The sequence below is a fragment of the Lacerta agilis genome, chromosome 18 (genome assembly GCF_009819535.1).
Source record: "Lacerta agilis isolate rLacAgi1 chromosome 18, rLacAgi1.pri, whole genome shotgun sequence".
Classification (NCBI taxonomy): Eukaryota; Metazoa; Chordata; class Lepidosauria; order Squamata; family Lacertidae; genus Lacerta; species Lacerta agilis.
Genome location: NC_046329.1, coordinates 10,677,172 through 10,702,568, shown reverse-complemented (window position 1 = coordinate 10,702,568; position 25,397 = coordinate 10,677,172). Strand labels below are relative to the sequence as shown.

At 51.5% G+C, this 25,397-nt stretch overlaps 1 protein-coding gene across 1 annotated transcript in view; it reads left to right on the top strand.

Annotated features, from left to right (window-relative positions):
* Window positions 1-625: 625 nt before the first annotated feature.
* Window positions 626-25,397, top strand: part of LOC117039416 (paralemmin-1-like) — a 42,997-nt gene continuing 18,225 nt past the window's right edge. Inside the window, exons 1-2 of the mRNA XM_033136516.1 lie at window positions 626-779; window positions 19,803-19,851. Coding sequence (XP_032992407.1) covers window positions 775-779; window positions 19,803-19,851 — 54 coding nt within the window. The 5' untranslated portion in view covers window positions 626-774. The remainder of the gene's footprint in view (window positions 780-19,802; window positions 19,852-25,397) is intronic.

Genomic DNA, 25,397 nt, shown 5'->3' with positions numbered 1-25,397 from the left:
TATATACAGAAATGAGCAAACCAGTGATATTTTAGGGAGCAGGCTAGCAGGCGGGGCCCATGACTCACATCCTAGGTGCCTACACAACACAAAACACTGTTGCCGGATGTAGGTTTTGTTTTATTTGTTTTTTATCTTATATTTTGGAAATATACGTCCAGTTGTTTTTTTCTCCTTTAATTTTTTTTGGAGTGCCGCCAAGAGAGTGGGGCCCTAAGCTACAGTTTGTTTAGCTTATATGTAAAAATCCGGCACTAGTGCCCCCCAGCCGCAGCGGTGCGCGCAGGCGGGAGACGCGCTGGCGCGCCCTGCGCCTCGCGCGGACAGTCTCCGCGTAAAGACGCACAGTGGCGCGCATCGGCCGGCAGGAGGTGCTGTTGCGATGCTGGAGAGAGAGAGAGAGAGAGAGAGAGAGAGAGAGAGACACGGAGGGGGGGGGTGCGGTTTGCAAAGCGCGCAAGGACACCCACAGTCCGCGCTCCTCCATAACAAGCGAGCCTCTCCTACTCGCGCATCCATCGTCGGCTCTGGACAATACGCGGTTCGCGGAGGGGATGCTTTGCGCGGCCTCTGGGACGCGCAGATCTTGAAGGAGGAGAGGAGGAGGAGGAGGAGGAGGAGGAGGAGGAGGAGGGGAAAAGGGAAAAGGAGAGCGAGATCAATCCAGCCAAGCAGGCGCTGCTCTCTGTCTCCCCCCCTCCCTCTCCCTCTCTCCTTGCACCTTGCAAGGTCTCCAGGCTGTAGGACCGGAGCGCGCCAGCAGCGGCACCGAAAATGGAGTAAGTCTTTTCCCTTCCCATCACTTCTCCGAGCTCCTTCCCTCCTTCCCTCCTTCCTTCTGCGTGCACCTTTCTCCTTAAAACCCCCCCGACCCCACCCGGCGTTTGTTATTTTTCTCCGTGCTGCAAGCAAAGCACATCTCGGCTGGTTTGGCGCAGGCGGCGGTTGTGTGGTTTGTTTGTGTGGAGAGAGGGAGGGAAGAAGAAGAAGAAGGGGGAGCTGATCTGGCTATATGGACACCCCAAATCCCAGAGGAATTTCCGCACCCCAGATTTTCCCCCTCCCTCCACCCTACGCTGATACTACATAGCACCCTGCGTATTGCTCATAAACACTTTGGGGGGGTGGGGGGTGAGGGGAGGCAGAGCATGCCAGGGGTCTGCGAACCCCCCCAGTGGGAGAGATTTGGGGACGATCTCGGTAGGTTCCGCTTTCTGGCATGTGGGCGAACCATCTCGCTCACTTCTTTTTTTCTATTATTTTTTTACCTGTTGTTTGTTTCCTGCGTGATTCTGCGTGGCAGCCTCCACCCATCTCTCTCTCTCTCCCCCCCCCTTCCTCGTCCCCCTCCCCACTCACAGTGACTCAGGCGGTTCCGAGAGAGGCTGCCTGCCTTCTATCTCCATATCCTGCCCGGTCCAATCCTGATTTTTTTTGGGGGGAGGGGGGTTGTTGTTTTTAAAGGAAGGGCATCCCCGGCGAGTACGGAGAAGACCATTGGGGCTGGGGCAGAGAGGGAGGGAGGGAGGGAGGGAGGGAGAGAGAGAGAGAGAGAGAAGGGATCTGGCCCTGCCATTAGGCAGTCTGAGCCAGGATTCTTGGTCGGCAAAGGATGGAAAGGACTGCAGGTGCTCAGATCTGCCTCTCCGCCACGTGGGCCAGAGTCGCTTCCCTGAACCCAGCCAACCTGCCGGCCCATCTCCTGCGCTGAAGATCTTTCTGCCGGCCCTGTTTGGATTCGGGCGGCGGGGAGTGAGGTGGGGGGGGATCTTTTCCTTTGCCTCGGGCGGCAAAATGGCTTGGGGTGGCCATATGGAATATGTTACTAGGCCTGGGGAATGACCCGACACGTGTGTGTGTGTTTGTGTGTGTGTGTGTGTGTGTGTGTGTGTGTGTGTGTGTAGAGTCTGTGAAGCTCAGGACGCTCAGAAAGGAGCTGTTCTCCAGGGTTCCTTTCATTATTATTATTATTATTATTATTATTATTATTATTCGTTTCCTGAGATTTCTACCCCGCCTTTCAAACCACGGTTCTCTCGAGGTAGCTCCCCATGAATAGAAAGCAAACATTTAAGCAGCAAGCGTCGCTGAAAGCAAGCGTGAAACCAATTTGTATAACAGCAAATAGCAATATCTAAAATATTGGAAACGGGCACAGCGGCAAAAGATGAGACCAGCAGACCGGCCCAGGCAGGATGGCATGGTAGAAAAACAACAATTAAAATGCAAAGAGGATCATTCATTGAAAACCCAGCCCATCTTCTCTCTCTTAAAAACAGGCCCTGTGTCATTTTTTAAAGGGGGGGGGGGTCTGAACCCAGAAATCTCACTCCCTTAGGTGCAGCCCTCAAAATGTTCGTTTCAACTTCTGCCTGGTGCAGATGGTTTTTTTGGGGGGGGGTGGGGGACATAGAACAAACCGTTAGGGCAGGCACCCCCAACCTTCGGCCCTCCAGATGTTTTGAGACTACAATTCCCATCATCCCTGACCACTGGTCCTGCTAGCTAGGGATGATGGGAGTTGTAGTCCCAAAACATCCTGGAGGGCCGAGTTTCGGGGGTGCCTGCGTTTCCAGACCAAAAATCTCTATGTAGGACCCTCTCGGAGGTCTCTGAGGGTGGCACAGAAACAGCTTGCCTCCATGAAAGAGCTTGCCTCCATGAATGTCTCTTTACGAGACCTCTGTCGGTGGTACCAGCAAATCCGGCCATTGCTAGGGAGGGTATTCTCCCGCCGGGGTCTTTTCCTGCCCACCAGCCTGGCACACCAGCGCCGAGCAGTCCTGGGATTTCCCCCTCACTTGAAACCGCGCCCGGCACAAATTGAGAAGAAGGGGAGGCTGCCTGGCACGGATGGGAACACCTTCTTGGCACCTAGCTTCCCGGGAGTGCCAGCTTTGCCCCACAGACGTGGGTGCCCGGGTGTGTGTGTGTGTGGGTGCCACGCAGCTTGCATGGCCCTGGCAGAGCTGTAGCTTACAGGAGGGCTAGCCGGGTTGTTGTTTTTTTGAAGCCTCCGACGGGGTGGCACTGAGGCTCCCGGCCTGTGGGGGAGAGGAGGTGCCAAACTGGGTGAAATGAAGCCTTCGTTTTGCCCCCCCCCCCCCCGGCGGCACCGAAATTTGCCCCTCCGTGGGGCACCCGGGGAGTTGGCACCTCTGTTAAAAGCTCCTTATCTGCACACACACCCCACCCCACCCCCGGCCAATCTCCATTCTGAGAACAAACAAAAAAAAATTGCGCTTCCCCCAGCATCCTCGCTCGTCCGTGAGGATTTGCTGGCGCCAGGCAGAATCTCCCGGGAGATCTACCCCCAGCAAGTTGTCTTGACATCAGCAAGAGCGCAGGATTACATTTCCACAGCCAAAGATACGCTCCCAGCTCCAGGCCATCGGCGGCGGCTGCGGGGGTCCGGGGCTTTCGGCAATGCGTGCCCCCGGGACCCTTTCCCCACCCCCACCCCCGCCCGCCCTGAATGTTTGTGGACGTTCCGTGACGTAACCGCAGCACACCCCGGGTATCCTCGGAGCCTTCTTCTAAATTCCAAATCCCTCCTGCTCTGGAGAGATAGAACAGGGAGGCGCAAGGATGCATTTGCTTCAGATTTGATACACTCCCGTGGGGGAAAGGATCAGAGAGCCTTACAATAAAACGGGCTATAGGGTTTCTAATAAGGTTCCAGTTTTTAGGGTAAATCTTCCAAGGAGTTTTTTCCCCCCTTCGATCTTGCTGTTGTTGTTTAGTCGTTGAGTCGTGTCCGACTCTTGGTGACCCCCAAGGACCAGAGCACGCCAAGCCCTCCTGTCTTCCGCTGCCTCCCGCAGTTGGGTCAGACTCATGCCAGTCACTTCAAGAACACTGTCCCACCATCTCATCCTCTGTCGTCCCCTTCTCCTTGCGCCCTCCATCTTTCCCAACATCAGGGTCTTTCCCAGGGAGTCTTCTCTTCTCATGAGGTGGCCAAAGTACTGGAGCCTCAACTTCAGGATCTGCCCTTCCAGTGAGCACTCAGGTCTGATTTCTTTAAGGATGGATAGGTTTGATCTTCTTGCAGTCCATGGGACTCTCAAGAGTCTCCTCCTCCGGCACCATAATTCAAAAGCACCAATTCTTTGGCGATCAGCCTTCTTTATGGTCCAGCTCTCACTTCCATACATCACTACTGGGAAAACCATATTTGTTGTTGTTCAGTCATTCAGTCGTGTCCGGCTCTTGGTGACCCCATGGACCAGAGCATGCCAGGCACCCCTATCCTCCACTGCCTCCCGCAGTTTGGCCAAACTCATGCCAGTCACTTCAAGAACACTGTCCCACCATCTCATCCTCTGTCGCCCCCTTCTCCTTGCGCCCTCCACCTTTCCCAACATCAGGGTCTTTTCCAGGGAGTCTTCTCTTCTCATGTGGTGGCCAAAGTCTTGGAGCCTCAGCTTCAGGATCTGTCCTTCCAATGAGCACTCAGGGCTGATTTCTTTAAGGATGGATAGGTTTGATCTTGCAGTCCATGGGACTCTCAAGAGTCTCCTCCAGCACCACAATTCAAAAGCATCCATTCTTCGTCGATCGGCCTTCTTTATGGTCCAGCTCTCACGGGCCATAGGGTTTCTAATAAGGTTCCAGTTTTTAGGGTAAATCTTCCAAGGAGTTGTTTTTTCCTCTTGGTTTGCAGGGGAGCAAATTAGGATAAACAGCTAATTTCCCACACTTCGGTTTGTTTCACATAAGTGCCTTGCAAGACGTTGCAGACCGCATACCTTCAGGTTGTCCTTCCTGAAATCTCCCCCTTTTTCCGGAATTTGAACCCCTCCGGTTTGGGATCTAACTTTTTGGGAACGGCGGAAAAAACCAGCTTCTGCCTGCATTGCAAAGGGGGTTGGACTAGAGGACCTCTGGGGGGTCCCTTCCAGCTCCACAATTCTATGTGTAGGGATGCCCATTTTGGATCCAGCTCAGTTCCCCCACTTTTGTGGCCTGTCTTCTGCGTGACAAATAACTGCACCGAGAGAGTTCGCCGGCATTTCCGGGGCGAATTTCTCCCAACAGAAATTGGGGGATTGCCCCGATCCCTAGTCCTGTGCGACAGACAGCCTTGCAAGTCTTAACCACTGGGCCTGCTGGTTCCTCAAGGGCCGGACTCTCATGCATCTAGTTTTTTTTAAACTTCAGCTAGATCTCATTAGCGTTTGTTTCAGTTCGGCCCCCACCTGCTTCCCGAAGAGATTAAAGCAGATCCAATCAGCCACCCAGCTTTTCCTCCTCTGCATCTGCAAACTGGTTTCCCCGGGATCCGGAGACTTGCTACAGAAGAGCATTGCTTTTTTTGGCTCACAGAACCATACAATTGTATGGAAGGGACCCCTGGCGGTCATCTAGTCTGACCCCACGCAATGCAGGGATCCAGGGCCGGATTTAGATTTGACGAGGCCCTCATCTCCGGAAGGCAATGGGGCCCTTTATATGTCCAGCTGCCCTTTGTCAACAACAAATTGTCGCTGTTTTTTGTGTGTTGAATATATGCTATATGGTGATTTAGAGACCTAACAGGTATCTAAAGCTGTTTGCTGTATGTAGGTTTTATTTTATTTGTTTTTTATCTTATATATTGGAAACGTACATCCAGTTTCCCCCCCCCCCGCTTTAACTTTTTTGGGGTCCCCCGAGAGAGTTTTCCAGGTGTTGCAAACACCCTTTGTCCCTGATCATCGGGGCTGGTGGAATCCAACATCTGGAAACAGGGCCGGATTGAGGTTCGATGCAGCCCTCAGCTCCTGAAGGTCATGGGGCCCTTTCTATGTCCGGCTGTCCTTTGTCAACAACAAATGGTCGCTGTTTTTTGTGTTGAATATATGCTATATTGATGGACCTAACAGGTATCTCAAGCCATTCACACCTGCAGAATGCGGGCACCCTATATATAGAAAGGAGCAAACCAGTGATATTTTAGGGAGCAGGCTAGCAGGCGAGGCCCATGACTTACACTGTTGCTGGATGTAGGTTCTATTTTATTTGTTTTTTATCTTGTATTTTGGAAATGTACATCCAGGTTTTCCCCCCTCTCTTTAATTTTTTGGGGGGCCCCCAAGAGAGTGGGGCCCTAAGCCAGAGCTTGTTTAACTTATACGTAAATCCGGCACGAATCACAGCTAAAGAAAGTTGCTTTCTGAGCGTAAGAGATCGCAACACGCAAGCGAAGTTTATCCTGTAGCTTTTCCCAGCGCGCGTTTTGTTTAGATCTCTTGTTTATTAAAATTTAAATGCCACCCGATTTGTATTTTAGGAACAGCTTCGAAGCAGGGGGGTAGCTCTAGGGAAACCCCTTCCCTTCCGCTTCATTCCCCTTTCAGACCACAAATGCTCAAGTCGCGCGCAAACGGACCGACGAATCTTCACCCGGCCTAGTAACTTGGCCCCAGATTTGTTTTGCAAAAAAGCTGCCTTGCAGAATCACGCCTTTGGGGATGTTTTGTTTTCATTTTGCTGCCATCAGGGGCCCAGATCAGATGGCTTTAAAACCAGATTAGACAAATTCGCAGAGGAGTAGCAAGGGGTTTTTCGGCAGCGGTTAGACGTGGTCGCAAAATAGAGCCTCCAGGTTCAGGCGCAGTCTACCTCGGGCTTTACCTCACCTGGCAAAGGCAGCTGGAGATCACAAATGCGGAGAATCGCTATTGCCCTCAGGTTCTGCTATTCTTACCTTCTTAGGATTCCTTCCCCTGCTGTCGGCTCACTCTTTGAGCTTTTTATGGACCTGCCTATTACAGGGACCTTTTTTTGTGTGCCAAATCGGTTGAGCCTTTTTATTTTTATTTTATCTTGCAAAAAACACGGAACTTTTAAAGCTATTTTTAAGAACCTTCGCGCGGGGGTTGGGGAGGAATCAACATTTTCGACATTGGGTTGCCTGGGTTTCCCCCGGTACATTTCCGGGGATTTTCGGAAATTCCGCCCGACGCCCAAATGAAGCCCCCATTTCCAGGAGCAGTCTACCTCGTAATGCCACCAGCTGTCTGGAGCCCTGTGGGAAACAGGCTAGATCAAAGCTAAAATGTGCTCCCCCCCTCCCCCAATCATGGAGAAAATAGCTGGTCAGCTCGCTCTGCTGTGATCGGCGGACTTTTTAAAAATTTGTTAATTGGCATGTTTGCTATTTACTTTGAAACCGAAAGAGTCGCTTTGGGTGGAGGGGCCTGCAAGTCTGTACGTGTGTGTCGGGCAAGGATTTCTTTTCCGGGAGAGACGGGACAACTTTATTTGATATTTATTTAAGGGGCTGTTTGATTGTGGGTGGCGCTGTGGTCTAAACCACAGAGCCTAGGGCGTGCTAATCAGAAGGTCGGCGGTTCGAATCCCCGCAATGACGGGGTGAGCTCCCGTCGCTCGGTCCCAGCTCCTGCCCACCTAGCAGTTCGAAAACACGTCAAAGTGCAAGTAGATAAATAGGTACCGCTCCGGCGGGAAGGTAAACGGCGTTTCCGTGCACTGCTCTGGTTCGCCAGAAGCGGCTTAGTCCTGCTGGACACATGACCAGGAAGCTGGACGCCGGATCCCTCGGTCACTAAAGCGAGATGAGCGCCGCAACCCCAGAGTTGTCCGCGAACTGGACCTAACGGTCAGGGGTCCCTTTACCCTTTACCTTGATTTCTACACTTGTCAAAGCGCACTGTTGAGTTTCCTGTGCAAAAGAAAGGAATGAGAAGGTTTTACGGAAAGGGGCACGTTTTATTTTTGACGGCGGGGAAGGCAATACGGAGCGGAGGAGAGCCTTTTGATTCGCATCCACAGGCGAAACGTATGCGTAGCAGGTCACGACCGCGTCCTATGAAATTTGCAGCGCTCCGAATTTCGCAATGCGGTTTCCCTTCCGGCCGAGTAATGTGGGGAAAGAAATGGAATACGTGCAAAACTAGGTTAAACCACGCATTAAAACAACTACCAGACTTTTAGAAGACATCTGAAGGCAGCCCTGTTTAGGGAAGCTTTTAATCTTTAATAGACTATTGTATTGTAATATTATTTTGGAAACTGCTCAGAGTGGCTGGGGAAACGCAGTCAGATGGGCGGGGTATAAATAATAAATTATTATTTATTTATTTATTTATTTATTTATTTATTAAAATGCATGCTTTGTTGAAAGAAAGAAAGAAAGAAAGAAAGAAAGAAAGAAAATGGGCATTGAAGAGGAAAAGGGGATGGGAGAGGGAAGGGAGGGAGGGAGGGAGGGAGGGAGGGAGGGAGGAAGGAAGGAAGGAAGGAAGGAAAGAAGGCAGGCAGGCAGGCAGGAAGGAAGGAAGGAAGGAAGGAAGAAGAGAGATGGGCATTGAAGAGGGAAGGAAGGAAGGAAGAAAATAAGTGATGGAAGGAGACAAGTGATGGCAAAAGTAAATAAATAAGTGATGGCTGGAAGGAGACCAGTGATGGCAAAAGAAAGAAAGAAAGAAAGAAAATAAGTAATGGAAGGAGGTAAGTGATGGCAGAAGGAAAGAAGGAAGGAAGGAAGGAAGGAGAAGAAGAAGAAGAAGAAGAGGAAGAAGAGTTTGGATTTGACATCCCGGTTCACCAGATTACGAGTCTACCGCTCTCAACCACTACACCACACTGCCTCTCCAGGAGCTTCTTGGCGAAACGCAGCAAAAAGCGCGTGATTCGAATCCAGAACCTTCCCTTCTCTTGTGTATAATGAGGTGGAACTAAATGGGCTTTGGTTGCCCATTGTCCACGGGGCACAGGATGGCTGAGAATTAGGCTGGATGGCCAGCCACCCTCCCTCCCTCTCCCTCTCCCTCTCTGATGCCGGCCACATTGGAAACATTCCCTTCACAGCTGAGATAGTTGCTGAAACAGCAGATTTCTCTAAGCAAGGTCAGCTTGGGTTATGCTGAGTCCGTAGCAGCTCTTCCCAGTCTTTTGAACTGCCGCCCGGCCGCGACTCCCCTCTTTCCAACAATGCAAAGCACACACACACACCTGTTTCATTTCGCACCCGGGTCCCAAACGGTCCTTCCTTCCGCCGGGAGCGTCTGAGAGCTGCGTCTCGTTTGGCCTTCCCAGCAGCCCTGCGGGGTAGGCCGGTGGAGGAGAGAAAGCCACAGGCGCCCGGAGGAATTCGAAACACAACCCCGGGCGCCTCTGCCCGGGAATCGGCCCCCAATACAGCGGCGCCTTGGTTCTCAAACTTAATCCGTTCCGATACCAAAGCGTTCCAAAACCAAGGCGCGCTTCTTTCCCATAGAAAGGAACACAAAACGGATCGATCCGTTCCAGACTTTTAAAAACAACCCCTAGAACAGCAATTCAACGTGGATTTTACTATCCAGCGAGACCATCGATCCATAAAACGGAAGCAATAAAAATGTACTGCATTCGCCAAACCTATCAATCAGTAGCTGAACTGGGTTCCAGGCAGTCACAGAAACGAAACAGAAAGGGCCGCGAAAATTCAAAATAAACAGCAAAATCAGACCACGCTCAAATCGGAAGCGCGGCACTCAAAGCGGAGCACGCTTTTAAAGCAAGGAGTCAATGCGAAGTGAGGAGGCGAGATCCCTCTGAGCGTGTGCAGAGTGCCTCCCCGCTTCCACACCAAGCGACCGCCCGGCCTCTCTGCGCAATCTTAAGCAGGAGATCTCCCTTTGCAGGAAATGATAAGGGCATTAGAAAGGAAGTCTTCCCAGCAGCCTGGAATCGTAGAGCCGGAAGGGACCCCGGGGGTCATCCAGTCTGACCCGTCGCAATAGGCAGCTGTCCCGTTTGAGGATCGAACCTGCAACCTTGGCACCACACTCTAACCAACCGAGCTATCCATGGGCTCCGGTGTCGCTCACACATAGACACACGGACCGTTTCTGGTTTGGTACGTACGTCGAAGTGAGGCAGGAGGCAGCTCAGCGCTGTGAAATATTCATCTGTGAACCGGATTCGGCCGAGTCCCAAAATCCCAAGGCAAATTGGGGCTGTTTGGAGGGATCCGGAACTCGTTGGTACCCCCAGAGCCATCTGGGGTTATCAGGCAGTGAGGGGGGGGGGTGTCGGGGAGGAAGGAGAGTGAGCTCAGACTTCTCAGGGGAGTGGCTAGTCTCATGGGCGTGGCTACACACTTCTCATGGGCGTGGCTACAGACACCCCAGGGGAGTGGCTGCAATCTCATGGGCGTGGCTATGGACTCCTCAGGGGGAGTGGCTACAGACTCATGGGTGTAGCTACAGAATCCTTATGGGCGTGGCTACAGATTCACCAGGGGTGTGGCTACTGTCATGGGCGTGGCTACAGACTCCCGGGCGAGTGGCTACAATCTTATGGGCGTGGCTATGGACTCCTCAGGGGCGTGGCTATAGCCTTCCGGGGGAGTGGCTACAGACTCATGGGCGTAGCTACAGATTCCTTATGGGCGTGGCTATGGACTCCCCAGGGGTGTGGCTACATACTCATGGGCGTGGCTATGGACTCCCCAGGGGTGTGGCTACAGACTCTCATTGAGGGGGGGCTATGGACCTTCCACGGCTACAGACTGCTCTTGGGGTTCGATTGTGAACCCTCCTTGTGGGGCGTGGGGGACGGTCACAACCACCCAGACCCCAACATTGATCAGGTCCGCGGCGGGGAGCCCCCTTGCCCCCCAAGCCCTTGATTCGTGCGGCGTCTACAACCGAGCCCTGGTTTGCCCCCCTTTCCCAACCTGGCGGTTCGCTTCCCACCGAGCTCAAGAGAAAGGGGGGGAGGGGGAGGGGAGGCAGAGGTTGCAGGTGGCCTTCGAATCGCGGGAGATGCATTAGGAGGAGGGCGGCGGAGAGAGGGAGATGCGTCGCTGGTGAAGCCCGGGGAAAATGGAGGCCATGAATATTTGATGGAAGAGGCTCTTCGGAAGAGGCGGAGGAAAAAGAGCTGGATTCTCTCTCCCCCCCCCCCTTAAATGCTCGAGGCATTTTAGTGGCATTGCTGAGATCCGTCCCCACAACACCGAGCGTATTTATGAATGAAAGCCGCTGTTTCTGCTACCGCTGAGGGCCGACATCATTGCTTCTGCCTCTGTTCCCCCCCCCCCAAAAAAAACCCCACAACCAGCCGCAGATGGCAATTCCTCAAGGTCTGAGCCTGCAGGGCTTACTCAGGAGTAAGCTGGGGACCTGCCCCTGAGTAAGCACGCTTATAGGTGATGTTAATTCTCCGTTGCAAGATCACATCAGAATGGGGGTTCTTTTTCGGGGGGTGGGGGGAGTTGCTAGCCTGAAGTCAGAACCACGCTGAAGGAAAGGAGAAGACGTGCCTAGCCTCTGCAGGGATGTTTCCTTTTCCGCAACGCTGGAAATCTCATGATCACATCAGAGCAAAGGAGGTCCATCAATTCTGGCTCGAGGTGGGTGATGGCTGGGGAAGGGGGGGGGAAAAGGCACACAGCTACATCCCTGTAGAGCCTACATTTTGAGGAGTTTAAAAGTCCCTCCGGCAGGTCCAGTATCTATCGGTGGCAAGTCTTGGTGGCACGGGAGACAGGGATAAGTGGAACCATACAGTGGTCCCTTGGTTCTCAAACGCCTTGGTGCTCAAACAACTTGGAACCCAAACACTGCAAACCTGGAAGGAAGTGTTCCAGTTTGCGAACTTTTTTCAGAAGCCAAACATGCTCCGTTCTGAGTGCCACACTTCTGATTTGAGTGTTACACCAAGGTCTGTCTGTTTTTGCGTTCTTGTTTTTGCGGACTGCTTTCGTTTTGTTTTAGTGACTGCGTGGAACTGATTGATTGATTGATTGATTGTGTGGCTGCAGGTGCCTGTATGCAGAGGGTCTGGGCGAACAACTAACATGAACGAGGTTCGCAGATTTTGGAGAGGAAATTGCTTCCCCCGTGTTATAGGAATTCTAAGGCCTTATATATATACCGTGTTTCTCCTAAAATAAGACACCGTCTTATATTTTTTTCCCCTCAACAAAACACAGTATGGCTTATTTTCAGGGGATGTCTTATTTTAACCGCATCGCATCAGTACGCTGCATAGCCACGCCTCTCCAGGCTGTTTTAATGGGAGGTGCCGCATCACTATGGCTTATTTTCGGGGAACGGCTTATATTTCGCAAATGCATAGAAATCCTGCTATGGCTTATTTTATGGCCATGTCTTATTTTAGGAGAAACACGGTATGTATAATAAATGTTCATAAATGTACAAGACAAACACATACATAAGAATTTAAACCACATGTCTGATATAGTCCAGGAGAGCAATCCTGAAGCCATTTGGACTCTTCCAAATTGACCTCAAATAGTTCTCTGCAAGGAGGAAGGAGATAGGAAAAACTTTCCAATTGTCTTTAACTGGAAGGGCTTAAACCTCCCTTTTCAAATACAGTCTGGCAAGTATCTGTTGAGCTGAGCACACTATCAATATGCATAAGATATTCAGGAACTATTTGCCATCTCCAAGGAATGGCCAGGCTACCCAGAAAAGGCAATTGATAAGGTATCATCAGGTATCCTGGCAGACAGGAGAGAAGCAACACACTCCAATTTCTGCTGGGGACCGCCTGTTTCTGTGATGTATGCATGATGGGTTTTTTTGGGGGGGGTCTTGAGCTACAGGGAGCTACACCATCTCGTCCTCTGCCGTCCCCTTCTCCTTGCGCCCTCCATCTTTCCCAACATCAGGGTCTTTTCCAGGGAGTCTTCTCTTCTCACGAAGTGGCCAAAGTCCTGGAGCCTCAGCTTCAGGATCTGCCCTTCCAGTGAGCACTCAGGGCTGATTTCTTTAAGAATGGATAGGTTTGATTTTCTTGCAGTCCATGGGACTCTCAAGAGTCTCCTCCAGCACCAGAATTCAAAAGCATCAATTCTTCGGCGATCAGCCTTCTTTATGGTCCAGCTCTCACGGGCCATAGGGTTTCTAATAAGGTTCCAGTTTTTAGGGTAAATCTTCTGAGGAGTTGTTTTTTTCCTCTCGATCTGCAGGGGAGCAAATTAGGATAAACCTCTAATTTCCCACACTTCGGTTTAGATTCCTGGTTTGTTTCACATAAGTGCCTTGCAAGATATCTTCCAAATTCTGTTATCTTTTGACCCTGCCTATATTTTCCATGTTTGTCCTGGTAGATCTGGTCTTCTTTATGGTCCAGCTCTCACTTCCATGCATCACTACTGGGGAAACCAGAGCTTGAACATTGCAAAATTCAGAGGACTGCGGCATTTCAAACTAGGGACGGGTTTCCGTTCACATCCCCACCCTTCCCCAAACCATTAGATAGGTTTGCCTTTAAATGTGCACTGGATCCAGATCATCTCCCCCCCACCCCTAACTGGAGGGGACATTTGAGGAGACTGGAGGAGGGTGTGTGTGAAATACGATGTTCTAGAGTGCTGGATTCGAGAACTCTTTTTGCAGAATGAAGGAGGCCCTGCAGGCTCTGTGCAAAACTCGCACCCAGGACTCCCCTTCTGAGAATAAACTGGTTTATTGGGCAAACCAGGACCATCTCCCCTTGGCGTAATGCGTGCGTGAGATAATCTGTTGTGCAAGGGGGAGGAGGCAGAGGGGGCCGGCTTTTTAAAAAACGAGGCATTTGGCGATGATATAATGAGAAACTGGCGCGGGCAGGCCGGCAAACAAACATTATTGTTCCGCGTTAGGGGTGTGGAGAGAGACAAAAGGTCGCTAGACCTTTCCCTACGATCCTGGAATAAAAAGGGAAAACGCCCCACGTCAGCAACTAGGGGGAAAATATTTTGCTCGTCAGCCGAGTGGAATTGTCTGTGTGTGTGTGAGAGAGACAGAGATCAACAAAGACTGTCAGGCCATTGCATTTGCAGTTTCTTTACAAAGCTCCGAGCCCCCCAACAAGGTTATGGGGTGCTGGCAACTTCGAGAGCAGAATACAGACCCTCCAAGGGTTCCAATTTTCCAGGGACAGTCAAAGACTCAAAGAAGCTGTCCCGGAATGTCCCGCTTTTCCTTAGGACATCCCTATTTTCAGGGGAGAAACGTTGGAGGGGATGGAACAGGACCCAGAGTAAAAGTCGAATCTAGCACAATTAATAAGAGCCTTGGAGGGCTGGAGATAACAGACATAACATAGAATTGAGAGCATAATTGTTTTCTTTTTCTTGACATCTGGTGGGAGGGCGTTCCACAGGGCGAGCGCCACCACCGAGAAGGCCCTCTGCCTGGTTCCCTGTAACCTCACTTCTCGCAGGGAGGGAACTGCCAGAAGGCCCTCGGAGCTAGACCTCAGATGGGGGGTGGAGACGCTCCTTCAGGGATACTGATTGGCCAAAGTAGCGGATGAGTGCTGGGTCCCCTACAGAACCCCTTTGGTCCAGAGCTCTCCCCGACTGCCCTGTGTCCTGTGTTCAGATCTCCTCCCATCCCTTTTCCAGATGCATTTAGAAAACAAGCTTCCTCCTCGCCTCCTCTATCGAGCGTTTCGTCTGTTTCATCTCTGGCTGGGAAGCAAGTCACACCAGGCCTAAGATGTGTGTATGAACACACACACACACACACACACACACACACACACAAGCAAACACTTATCCTGTTCGTCACACTTGCCACCTCAAGCCCTTGTTCCTGCATGAGCAATAAAATTGCCAATGGTTTCTCTTTTTTTAAAGCAACAACAACCACACACACACACACACACACACACACACACACACACACACCAGGCCAGCCTTTCTCCATCAAAGTTTCCCTCTCTCCCCCCACGCCCGGGAAAATATATATCTGCAATTGTTTTTTTTCTGCCGAACCTTGGCCGGATGAGATCATTGGGAGGGATGTGGCCGCAAAGATTAGGCTCCTCTTGAAAAGATCACCCGGGGAGATCCACATCTCTGCTCCCTTTTTCAGCAGGTGGTTCCCACCCCCCCCCCACGCGCAAAAAAAGCTGGAGGGGTGGATAAATCTTCCCTGCCTCGGGTTCAAGGCTCTGCACAGATGGAGTGAGATAAGCGTTGTTTTGTTTTGTTTTGGACTGTGCTCGGAGAACGGCAACCGAGCAGGGAATACGAGGCGGAATAGAGGATTTCCGGAAGATATCCGGCGCTGGGGGGGTTCTGGGGCAGGTGGGACAATGGGGTCCCCCCCAATCCACCCACAAAGGGAAGGGCCCTTTTGTCCCTGCTAGGGTAGGGAGAGATGGGCAAGTGAGATCTTTGTGCCCAGGGGTAGAAGGAGGAGACCTTTGTTCCCGGAGAGAAATGGGGAAGAGAGGCCTTTGTCCCGGGGGAGAAATGGGCGAGACCTTTGCGCCCAGGGAGAAAGGGGTAAGAGATGTCTTTGTCTCCCCAGGGCTATACAGCGGTGCCTTGGTCCTCAAACTTAATCCGTTCCGGAAATTCCGTTCCAAAACCGAGGCGTTCCAAAACCAAGGCGCGCTTTCCCATAGAAAGGAATGCAAAACGGAATTAATCTGTTCCAGGCTTTTAAAAACAACCCCTAAAACAGCCATTTAACTTAAACTTTACTATCTAACGAGACCGCTGATCCATAAAACGGAAGCAATAATCAATGTTGTTGTTGTTCAGTCGTGTCCGACTCTTCGTGACCCCATGGACCAGAGCATGCCAGGCCCTCCTGTCTTCCACCGCCTCCCGCAGTTTGGCCAAACTCATGTTGGTCGCTTCGAGAACACTGTCCAACCATCTCATCCTCTGTCGTCCCCTTCTCCTTGTGCCCTCCATCTTCCCCAACATCAGGGTCTTTTCCAGAGAGTCTTCTCTTCTCATGAGGTGGCCAAAGTACTGGAGCCTCAGCTTCAGGATCTGCCCTTCCAGTGAGCACTCAGGTCTGATTTCTTTAAGGATGGATAGGTTTGATCTTCTTGCAGTCCATGGGACTCTCAAGAGTCTCCTCCAGCACCAGAATTCAAAAGCATCCATATTTCGACGATCAGCCTTCTTTATGGTCCAGCTCTCACATAATCAATGTGCTGTACTATAAAATAAATAAGACAGTATTGTACAGGATAAAAATTAAAATTATTTTTTTTTCTTACGTGCACTGATGATAGTTCATTGTTTGGGTGGGGGGCTTTTATCCATTTCCGCGGTCACACCATCAGTCCATCAGGAGCTGAACTGGGCTCCACACAGTCGCAAAGACAAATGAACCGAAAAAGCCCCCAAAACGAAAAATAAAGACCACAAACAAAAGCGCCAAACTTTGAATCCTAGAGTTGGAAGAGACCCCAAGGGCCATCCAGTCCAACCCCCTGCCAAGCAGGAAACACCATCAAAGCATTCCTGACGGACGGCTGTCAAGCCTCCGCTTCAAGACCTCCAAAGAAGGAGACTCCACCACACTCCTTGGCAGCAAATCCCACTTCCGTTCCTGAAGTCTGTTTGACTTCCGAAATGTTCGGAAACCGAGGCGCGGCTTCCGATTGGCGCAGGCGCCCTGGAAACAACAGCCGACTGCGCCATCGGACGTCCGGCTTCCGGAAAAGGTTTGAAAACCGGAACACTCACTTCTGGGTTTTCAGCGTTTGGGAAACACTGTATTAGGAAAAGGGAGCCTGGGGGAAGAGGTAGATAAGCGAGGCCTTTGTCCCCAGAGAAAGATGGGCGAGGGAGGCCTAGGATCAGGAAAAGAGTCTTTTGTCCCTGGTGAGAGAAGAGCAAGAAAGCCCTTTTTCTGAGAGGTCAAATGATGATTCCAAGAGCCCTTTGTCCCCAGAAGAGATGGGGGAAAAGAGTCCTTTGCCCCCAACTCATCTCACGAGAAATAATAATAATAATAATAATAATAATAATAATAATAATAAAACTTCATTGCAGCTATAAGCTCATATATAAACAGACACACAAATCATACCTGCCTTACAATCCATGCAAAAACAGCTAAAATAATTACATTGAAATAGAAATAATAACATAAAATATTTACGATCAGGAGAAATAAATATAAATTCAACCTATGATGCTATCAGGAGTTATAGGCCCAAAAGGGGTGAGAAAGAACCATTAGGATTCCTCACGAGAAAGTGGTTGGAGTCTAGCTGTGCTACATGTGTTCAGTGTCGTTGTGGTGGTGGTGGTGGGGTCCTGGGCTGTGTCGCGGGTTTTACGATCATTTCTCACCTCGAGAGGCAGCGCGGTATAGTGGTTGGAGCACCCTGCCGGGATTCCAGGGCAGCAAAGAGACCTGCCGGGAAGTGTGTGCGTGTGTGCAAGAGACGCCGCTCGATCCAGACACTGCTCCCTCCTCCTCCTCCTCCTCTCCGCTTTGCCCCTCTGGGTATATTTATTTGTGAGATAAGTCTCATCTTAAGGCCACCTCTTTCGCTGCCTCCTCCTCTGGCTCCCCCAGAGCATCTTCTTCGTTGCCGGGCTAAATCTATGTTGCCACGGCAACGGCATCCTCAGCACCCTCCTCCCCGGTCCCTGAGCATTATAAATTACGGCTAAGTGGCTTCCTTGCAGAGAGGGAGAAAGGTCTGGGTGGTTTATGCCCTGGTGGGGGTGGGAAGACGAGAGAGAGAAGGAGCGCTTTTTGACATGCCCAGATCCTGGCCCTGTCAGGAGCGTCTGTTCCCTGTGGGAATCAACCACGGGAAAAAGATCTGAAAGGGATGGGTTTGTTTTTGTCTCGGCACCAGAGACTGGTGGGCATGGGGCAGTGGGCAGAGCGTATTATCACTCGGTATGCCAGAATTCGATCCCAGGACCAGAGTGTACCGGAAGAAGCGAAGATCGCCAGCGTCGAAGCGGTGATTCTTCAACGTCAACTTCTTTGGACAGGTCATGTTGTGCGGATGCCCGATGATCGTCTTCCGAATCAGCTCCTCTATTCCGAACTTAAAAATGGAAAGCGTAATGCTGGTGGTCAACAAAAGAGATTTAAAAACTCTCTCAAGGCAAATCTTAAAAAATGTAGTATAAACACCGGCAACTGGGAGACACTGTCCTGCGAGCGCTCCAGTTGGAGAACAGCCTTTACCAAAGGTGTCCTGGGCTTTGAAGACACTCAAACTCAGGACGCGAGGGAGAAACATGCCAAGAGGAAGCCGCGCTTGGCAAACCCTCACCGGGATCAACTCCCGCCCGGAAACCTATGTCCCCACTGTGGAAGGACGTGTGGATCCAGAATTGGCCTCCACAGTCACTTACGGACTCACTGCTAAAACCGTGTTTATAGCACCAGCAGACTCTCATGTTTTTATTACTGAAATAAAGCTGCTTTTTTGCTTTTCTCCACCGCACAGGGGTGGCGGCCGAGGAAGACTCGGGGAGGGGTCTTAATTTCTATTGTGGGGGCTGAAATACAATGAACCGGACACAGCAGGCAGACATCAAACGACCTCTTCCTTCCCACATCTGGAGCCCCCCCTTCCCTCCCTTGTCCCTATTCTCCACATTTTTGTAGCTAAAAGCAGATACTTCCTCCCCGCGTGTTGTTTGCCTCTCCCTACGTTGTCCTGCGTGCGAGTGGCGGCGAAGGCCTTCTGCGCCGAGAAGGTCGCCAACTGGTCAAAAAATAACCTCCCCCTGAGCCCTTAAAAGGAAGGCGGGGGGAACTTTTTCCAGTTCAAAGGGCTGCAGTCGTTTTAGCCAAAAAAGCACACACCCCCCACACACACCCCTGGGAGGGAGCCGCTTAAATCATTAGTAAGATGTTAATTAACCGGGTAGGGAGATTGCTAGAGAGAAAAAGGGATGATATTTTTGCACACACACACACACACACACACACCAGATAGTCTCAATGGGTCGATTTGGAAAAAAGCGAGCTACGCCAAAATCACACACCCCAAACTTGGCCTTCCAGATGTTTGGGGAAGTTTTTAACGTGTGCCGTTTTAATGTATTTTAATCTTTGTTGGAAGCAGCTCAGAGTGGCTGGGGTAACCCAGCTGGATGGACGGGGTAAAGGTAAAGGGACCCCTGAGCGTTAGGTCCAGTTGCGGACGACCCTGGGGTTGCGGCGCTCAGGACCGGTGCTAGGGTTTCTTGCGCCCTAGGCGAGACCACCTTCTGGCGCCCCCCCACCCCCTGCCCCCCTGCCAAAGCCTGCTTTAGTGGGGGCCAGGGTGGTGGTGTAGGGGGCAAGCAGCACCTCTCCCCTGCAGCGGAGAAGCTGCCGCTAGCCCGTCCCGCCCCCCTGCCCAAGCCTGGCCAGCGCCCCCTCCATTTTGGCGCCCTAGGCCATTGCCTAGTTAAATTAACGGGCGCTAGAACATTCCTTCCGGCGTCTCTTCTGGCGCTCTCTCTCCTCCGCCGCTTCGCTTCCGCCTGTGCTCCCTCGGCTACCTTCCGGCCTTCCGCCCGGCCGCGCTCGCTCCCGCCATGGGTCCCCCCGGCTCCCTCGCCGCACAGCCTTTCCGTTCCGCCCGCCGGCTCCCTCTCTGCCTCGCCCGCCATGCTTCGTGGCTGGGCCGCCCCCAGGAAAGAGCCGCCTGGGGGTTTCTGCTCGATCCCTCGGAGATACCGGGGCCCCTGCGCTCCCTTGCTCCCACCTGGTAGGCGCTGTAGTTTCTCTCGGTGTCGCTGAGCGGCACGAGGTGCCCGAAGTCTCTGCGCTCCAAGTCCCGACGGCTGTCCGTGGGGCACATGCGCAGTAGCGCAATCCCACGGACACAGGGACTGGACGCAGAGACACTTGCACTTTATTATATGCGATAGCTGTGTTTTGTTTCGTCCCCTTTATCTGTGTTGTACACTATCCCTTCTCTTGCTCATTTTCTCTCTCTACAACAACCCAGCGAGGCGGACAGGCAGCCGTTGGCTCAAGGTGGCAGATGTCGATGTCTATACGGTTATCCCTGTGTCCCTTGAAGTCTGGGTTCCTGCATCTTCTTAAGTCTCCGTCTTGTCTTTCTTCCAGGATCATCGACACGGGTATAATCCAGCAGGAAAGACTCCAGGCTATAGCGGTAAGTCCCTGATTTTGCATCCTAATAAAGGATCGTCATCATAATTTCTTATTTATACCCCGCCCATCTGCCTGGGTTTCCACAGCCACTCTGGGCGGCTCCCAACAGAATATTAAAAACACAATTAAGCATCAAACATTAAAATCTTCCCTAATCGGGGCTGCTTTCAGATGTCTTCTAAAAGTCAGACAGTTTTAGGGCGGAGGATAATAAAGTAATAAGAGATAAAAATAATAATTTATTATTTATACCATGCCCATCTGGCTGGGTTTCCCCAGCCACTCTGGGGGGCTTCCAACAAAATATTAAAAACACGGCAAGACACCAAACATTAAAAACTCCCCTAAACAGGGCTGCCTTCAGATGTCTTCTAAAAGTCAGATAGTTGTTTATTTCCTTGACATCTGATGGGAGGGCGCCACCACCGAGAAGGCCCTCTGCCTGGTTCCCTGTAACCTCGCTTCTCGCAGGGAGGGAACCGCCAGAAGGCCCTCGGGAGGAGGACCCCGGTGTCCGGGGCTGGAGACGCTCCTTCAGGTCCACTGGGCCGTTTGGGGCTTTCAAGGTCAGCACCAACACTTGGAAACTGAAATCGGCAAAGCTGCCCGTTTCCTAGTTCCTGGTTAGTCAGAATTCAGGTGCTGAGCTGTGCATTGATAGGACATGCCAAAACAGAGATCTCAGGCTTGTGTCGAGATTCATTTAGTGCTATTGTTCCCATCCCTGTTATTATTCTTTTTAAATTATTGCCTGCACTTCACCCGAAGGTCCCTCGGCAGGTTGAGGCCATTTAAAATACATTCAGAAATGTTTCGAAACTTGCAAAATGGAACGCAGACTCTAAATAAAACCTGGGTCTGTGTTAAAGTGGTGCGACTTCCGTATTTACCCCAAACTTTACCCCCCGCCCTTTGTGGGGAGTTTGCAGGTTAGGGCCTGCGACTGGGAACACCCTCTCCTGCTCCATTGCCATCCGGAAGGGTGAGGGCGCCAGAATCTACCCTTTCTCACATTTATTTTGGTACATAGGTGAAGCAGCACACTCAGAACTGCCGGGAAGTCACTTCAAGGCTGCAGACCCTCCAAGTGCCCTTATTTTCCAGTCCCAGAAGCCGTCCCGGTTTCTGATTTGATCCCGGAATGTCCCGCTTTTCCTTAGGGCACTCCTTAGGGGAGAAACGTTGGAGGGGATGGAATAGGACCCAGGGTAAAAGTCGGATCTAGCACAATTAATAAGAGCCTTGGAGGGCTGGAGATAACAGACATAACATAGAATTGAGAGCGTAATTGTTTTCTTTTTCTTGACATCTGACGGGAGGGCGTTCCACAGGGCAGGTGCCACCACCGAGAAGGCCCTCTGCCTGGTTCCCTTGTAACCTCACTTCTCGCAGGGAGGGAACCGCCAGAAGGCCCTCAGAGCTGGACCTCAGTGTCCGGGCTGAGCGATGGGGGGTGGACCTGGTGCCCAGTGGACCGCCCCCCCCAACGATGCTCCCATTTCTCGGATTTGGTCTGTGGGGCGAAAATGCCATTGATCTGACAGATGAGCTCAGTTCCTTCCTGGGGAGGGAGGAGTGTGCAGGCAAGAAAGCTCGTTATGTCCCAAAGTTTTGCATCTTCCCAAAGTTTTGCATCTTCTTTCAACAACCCGGGTTGTAACTGAGAGAGAGAGAGCTACAAATGCGGGGGCTTTTTTTGGGGGGGGGAGAAGCAGCAGCTCTGTCCTCCCCCCGCTCAAACGCGCCTCTCTCTGAGACAATGACAGCCTTTTTCTGTTCCCTGACATTGGCCCTATTCTTCTCCGCCTTTAGAAGCCGGCAAAGTTACAACATGAGCCGGATGCCAGCGCTGCCCGGCAGGGGTCCCCCCGGTAACCCGCTTCCTGCCTGAGCCACGAGGACGGGAGCCGGAGGGGGGCAGCCAAATTTGGGGAGGCAGCAAGGGACGCGCCGACCTTTCCCTGTCGTTTGGCACCGCCAATCCGAATGGAGCCGGGCGGGCGGGCGGAGGTCTTCGGACCCCCTACAAATCTGCACATCGGGTACCGTTTTGAGAACGCTGCACTCTCGAGGAGCGGCTGAGCTCAGGGGGGCTGGCAGGGCCGGCGCCAGGGCTTGGCAAGGCCGGGCATGTTCCCATGGCACACACCTCGCCATGGGAGCCACTGAATCTCCTGTGACGGGGAGGTAGGCCCCCGCTGAGAGAAGCGACCCCTTGGAGATGGCCTTCAAGCTCTGGGGGCCTCCGAAACCTACAGCGAGCGCTGGCCATCTGCCCGAATCTTCTTCCTCTTCCACGGATTTGGGAGAGCGCAACGAGCTGCTTCTCGTTCCAGGCACATAATGAGAGGTCACCGCTTTTGTTTTGTTTTTCTAAAAAAACCAAACTTTGGGAATGGGCACTGTCCGGCGATCGAATGGTTCCCTGTTCCTTTAAGTCGGGCGTGTCGAAAGTCCGGCCCGCGGGCCAAATCCGGCCCACCAGTCGGTTTATTTTTATTTTTATTTAATTATTTTTTTTAAAGATGTAAAAAGATAACGTAAGCATACACGAGAAAACCAACATTTAGCGGAAGGAAAACCACAAACAAGAAAACAAGAAAAAAGAAAACAATATATAATTCCTATAATAATATTAATTCCTCTTAACACCAGTAAATGACTTCCCCCCAGTCCCCCACCTCAACAAATTTAGGGTAAAATCCCCCCCAAAAAAAGCTCGACAACTTTGGCCGGTCACCAAATCTGGCCCTCTTTGGAGAAAGTTTGGACACCCCTGGTTTAAGTCCTGCTGCTCCATCAGTGCGAATGGAAATGCAGTGAATCTTTCCATACCCTCCAGCGTTTCTCCTATGAAAATAGGGGCATCCTGTTTAACAGTAATAATAATAATAATAATAATAATAATAATAATAATAATAATAATAAGCAGTGCTTTTTTCCATCCCCTCCAACATTTCCCCGATGAAAATAGGGACTTCCTAAGGAAAAGCAGGACATTCCAGGATCAAATCAGAAACCGGGACGGCTTCTGTAAATATATGAAAGGCACAAATAGAGGATGGGTGACACCTGGCTTGAGAGCAGTACATGTGAAAAGGATCTAGGAGTCTTGGTAGACCACAAACTTGACATGAGTCAACAGTGTGATGCAGCAGCTAAAAAAGCCAATGCAATTCTGGGCTGCATCAATAGAAGTATAGCATCTAGATCAAGGGACATAATAGTACCACTGTATTCCACTCTGGTCAGACCTCACCTGGAATACTGTGTCCAGTTCTGGGCACCACAGTTCAAGAAGGATACGGACAAGCTGGAACGTGTCCAGAGGAGGGCAACCAAAATGGTCCAAGGCCTGGAAACGATGCCTTATGAGGAATGGCTTATGGAGCTGGGTATGTTTAGCCTGGAGAAGAGAAGGTTAAGGGGTGATATGATAGCCATGTTCAAATATATAAAAGGATGTCATCTAGAGGAGGGAGAAAGGTTGTTTTCTGCTGCTCCAGAGAAGTGGTCACGGGGCAAGGGATTCAAACTACAAGAAAGAAGATTCCACCTAAACATTAGGAAGAACTTCCTGACAGTAAGGGCTGTTGGACAGTGGGATTTGCTGCCAAGGAGTGTGGTGGAGTCTCCTTCTTTGGAGGTCTTGAAGCGGAGGCTTGACAGCCATCTGTCAGGAATGCTTTGATGGTGTTTCCTGCTTGGCAGGGGGTTGGACTGGATGGCCCCTGGGGTCTCTTCCAACTCTAGGATTCTAGGATTCTAGGACTGTCCCTGGGAAATAGGGTCTGGAATCCACCGGAAAAACGGGTGTTATTAGGCCTCTTGTGCCTCCTGCCCCTTTCTCACCCCCCCCCTTCGTAATGACGCCCCTGTTTCCATCGGAGAAATGCTGGGAGATATGCAATGCAGGGAACCCAAAGCCAAGCGTCTCGCCTGGCCCCGGTTTTCCGGGAAATAAATCACCGCTCGCGATTCATGTCACACACACACACACACACACATAAACGCCGCTTTTGGCACTGAGCACCCGTGGCTGAAGGCTCTTTTCCCCCTCCGCCGTTTGCGGCACGCCATGTTCCTGTTCTCCCAAATCGCCCATCCTGCACAGATCTCACAACAAAGGGTGTGTTATGTCGGCTTTAAGGCCAGGAGGGGAAAACACACACACACACACACACACACACTGCAATTGTCCCCGTAATGATCTGTTATCAACAGCTCAGGAGGACTTGAACCCCGCTGGGCATGAAATGGGAGGCTGTCCAGCCCCAGTAGTCCACACGAGCGCATTTAGAGACACGGGGAGGCTGCGTCTTATGGCTTTTAAACATGTGTTTGTGGGAAGGGGGGGGCTGTCTAGTTCAGGGTTGTCTGGGCAGCAGCTGACCCGAGTTTCAGACTCAGGTGTCTGTCCCAGCCTTTCCTGGTGACGCCGGGAACTGAGAGTTTCTGCCTGCAAAGCAGATGCCCTGCGGCTGAGTTACAGCCCTTCTCCAAGATCCTAGTCCTCATGGTGCGTTTGAAATCGGCGTGTCTGAGTGGTCCTGAATGGTGTAACTGTGCCCCTGAAGGACCAGGTGAGGGTCAGTTTGGACTCACAGCCGTCCATGGAGGCGCAGGTCAATTCTGTGTCCAGGGCAGCTCCATCTGGTATGCAGGATAAGACCCTCCCTGCCCGCAGACTGTCTGGCCAGAGTAGTGCATGCTCTGGTTATCTCCTGCTTGGACTACTGCCATGCGTTCTCCGTGGGGCTCCCTTTGAAGGTGACCCGGAAACCGCAACTAATCCAGAATGCGGCAGCCAGACTGGGGACTGGGAGCGGCCGCCGAGACCATATCGCACCGGTCCTGGAAGACCTACATTGGCTCCCAGTACGTTTCCGAGCACAATTCAAAGTGTCGGTGCTGACCTTGGAAGCCCAAAACGGCCCTGTATCCCTGAAGGAGCATCTCCATCCCCATCGTCCATCCTGGACACCGGGGTCCACCTCCGAGGGTCTTCTTTTGGTTCCCTCCCTGCGAGAAGTGAAGCTGCAGGGAACCAGGCAGAGGGCCTTCTCGGTGGTGGCGCCCTCTCTGTGGAACGCCCTCAAGGAAATAAACAACGATCTGACTTTTAGAAGGCATCTGAAGGCAGCCCTCTTTCGGGAAGGTTTTAAACGTTTTACGTTTTATTACATTTATATATGTGTGGATATCTTAAAAAGCAAAGATATCACCTTGCTGGCAAAGGTCCGTATAGTTAAAGCTATGGTTTTCCCAGTAGTAATGTATGGAAGTAAGAGCTGGACCATCAAGAAGGCTGATCGCCGAAGAATGGATGCTTTTGAATTATGGTGCTGGAGGAGACTCTTGAGAGTCCCATGGACTGCAAGAAGATCAAACCTATCCATTCTCAAGGAAATCGGCCCTGAGTGCTCACTAGAAGGACAGATCCTGAAGCTGAGGCTCCAGTACTTTGGCCACCTCATGAGAAGAGAAGACTCCCTGGAAAAGACCCTGATGTTGGGAAAGATGGAGGGCACAAGGAGAAGGGGACGG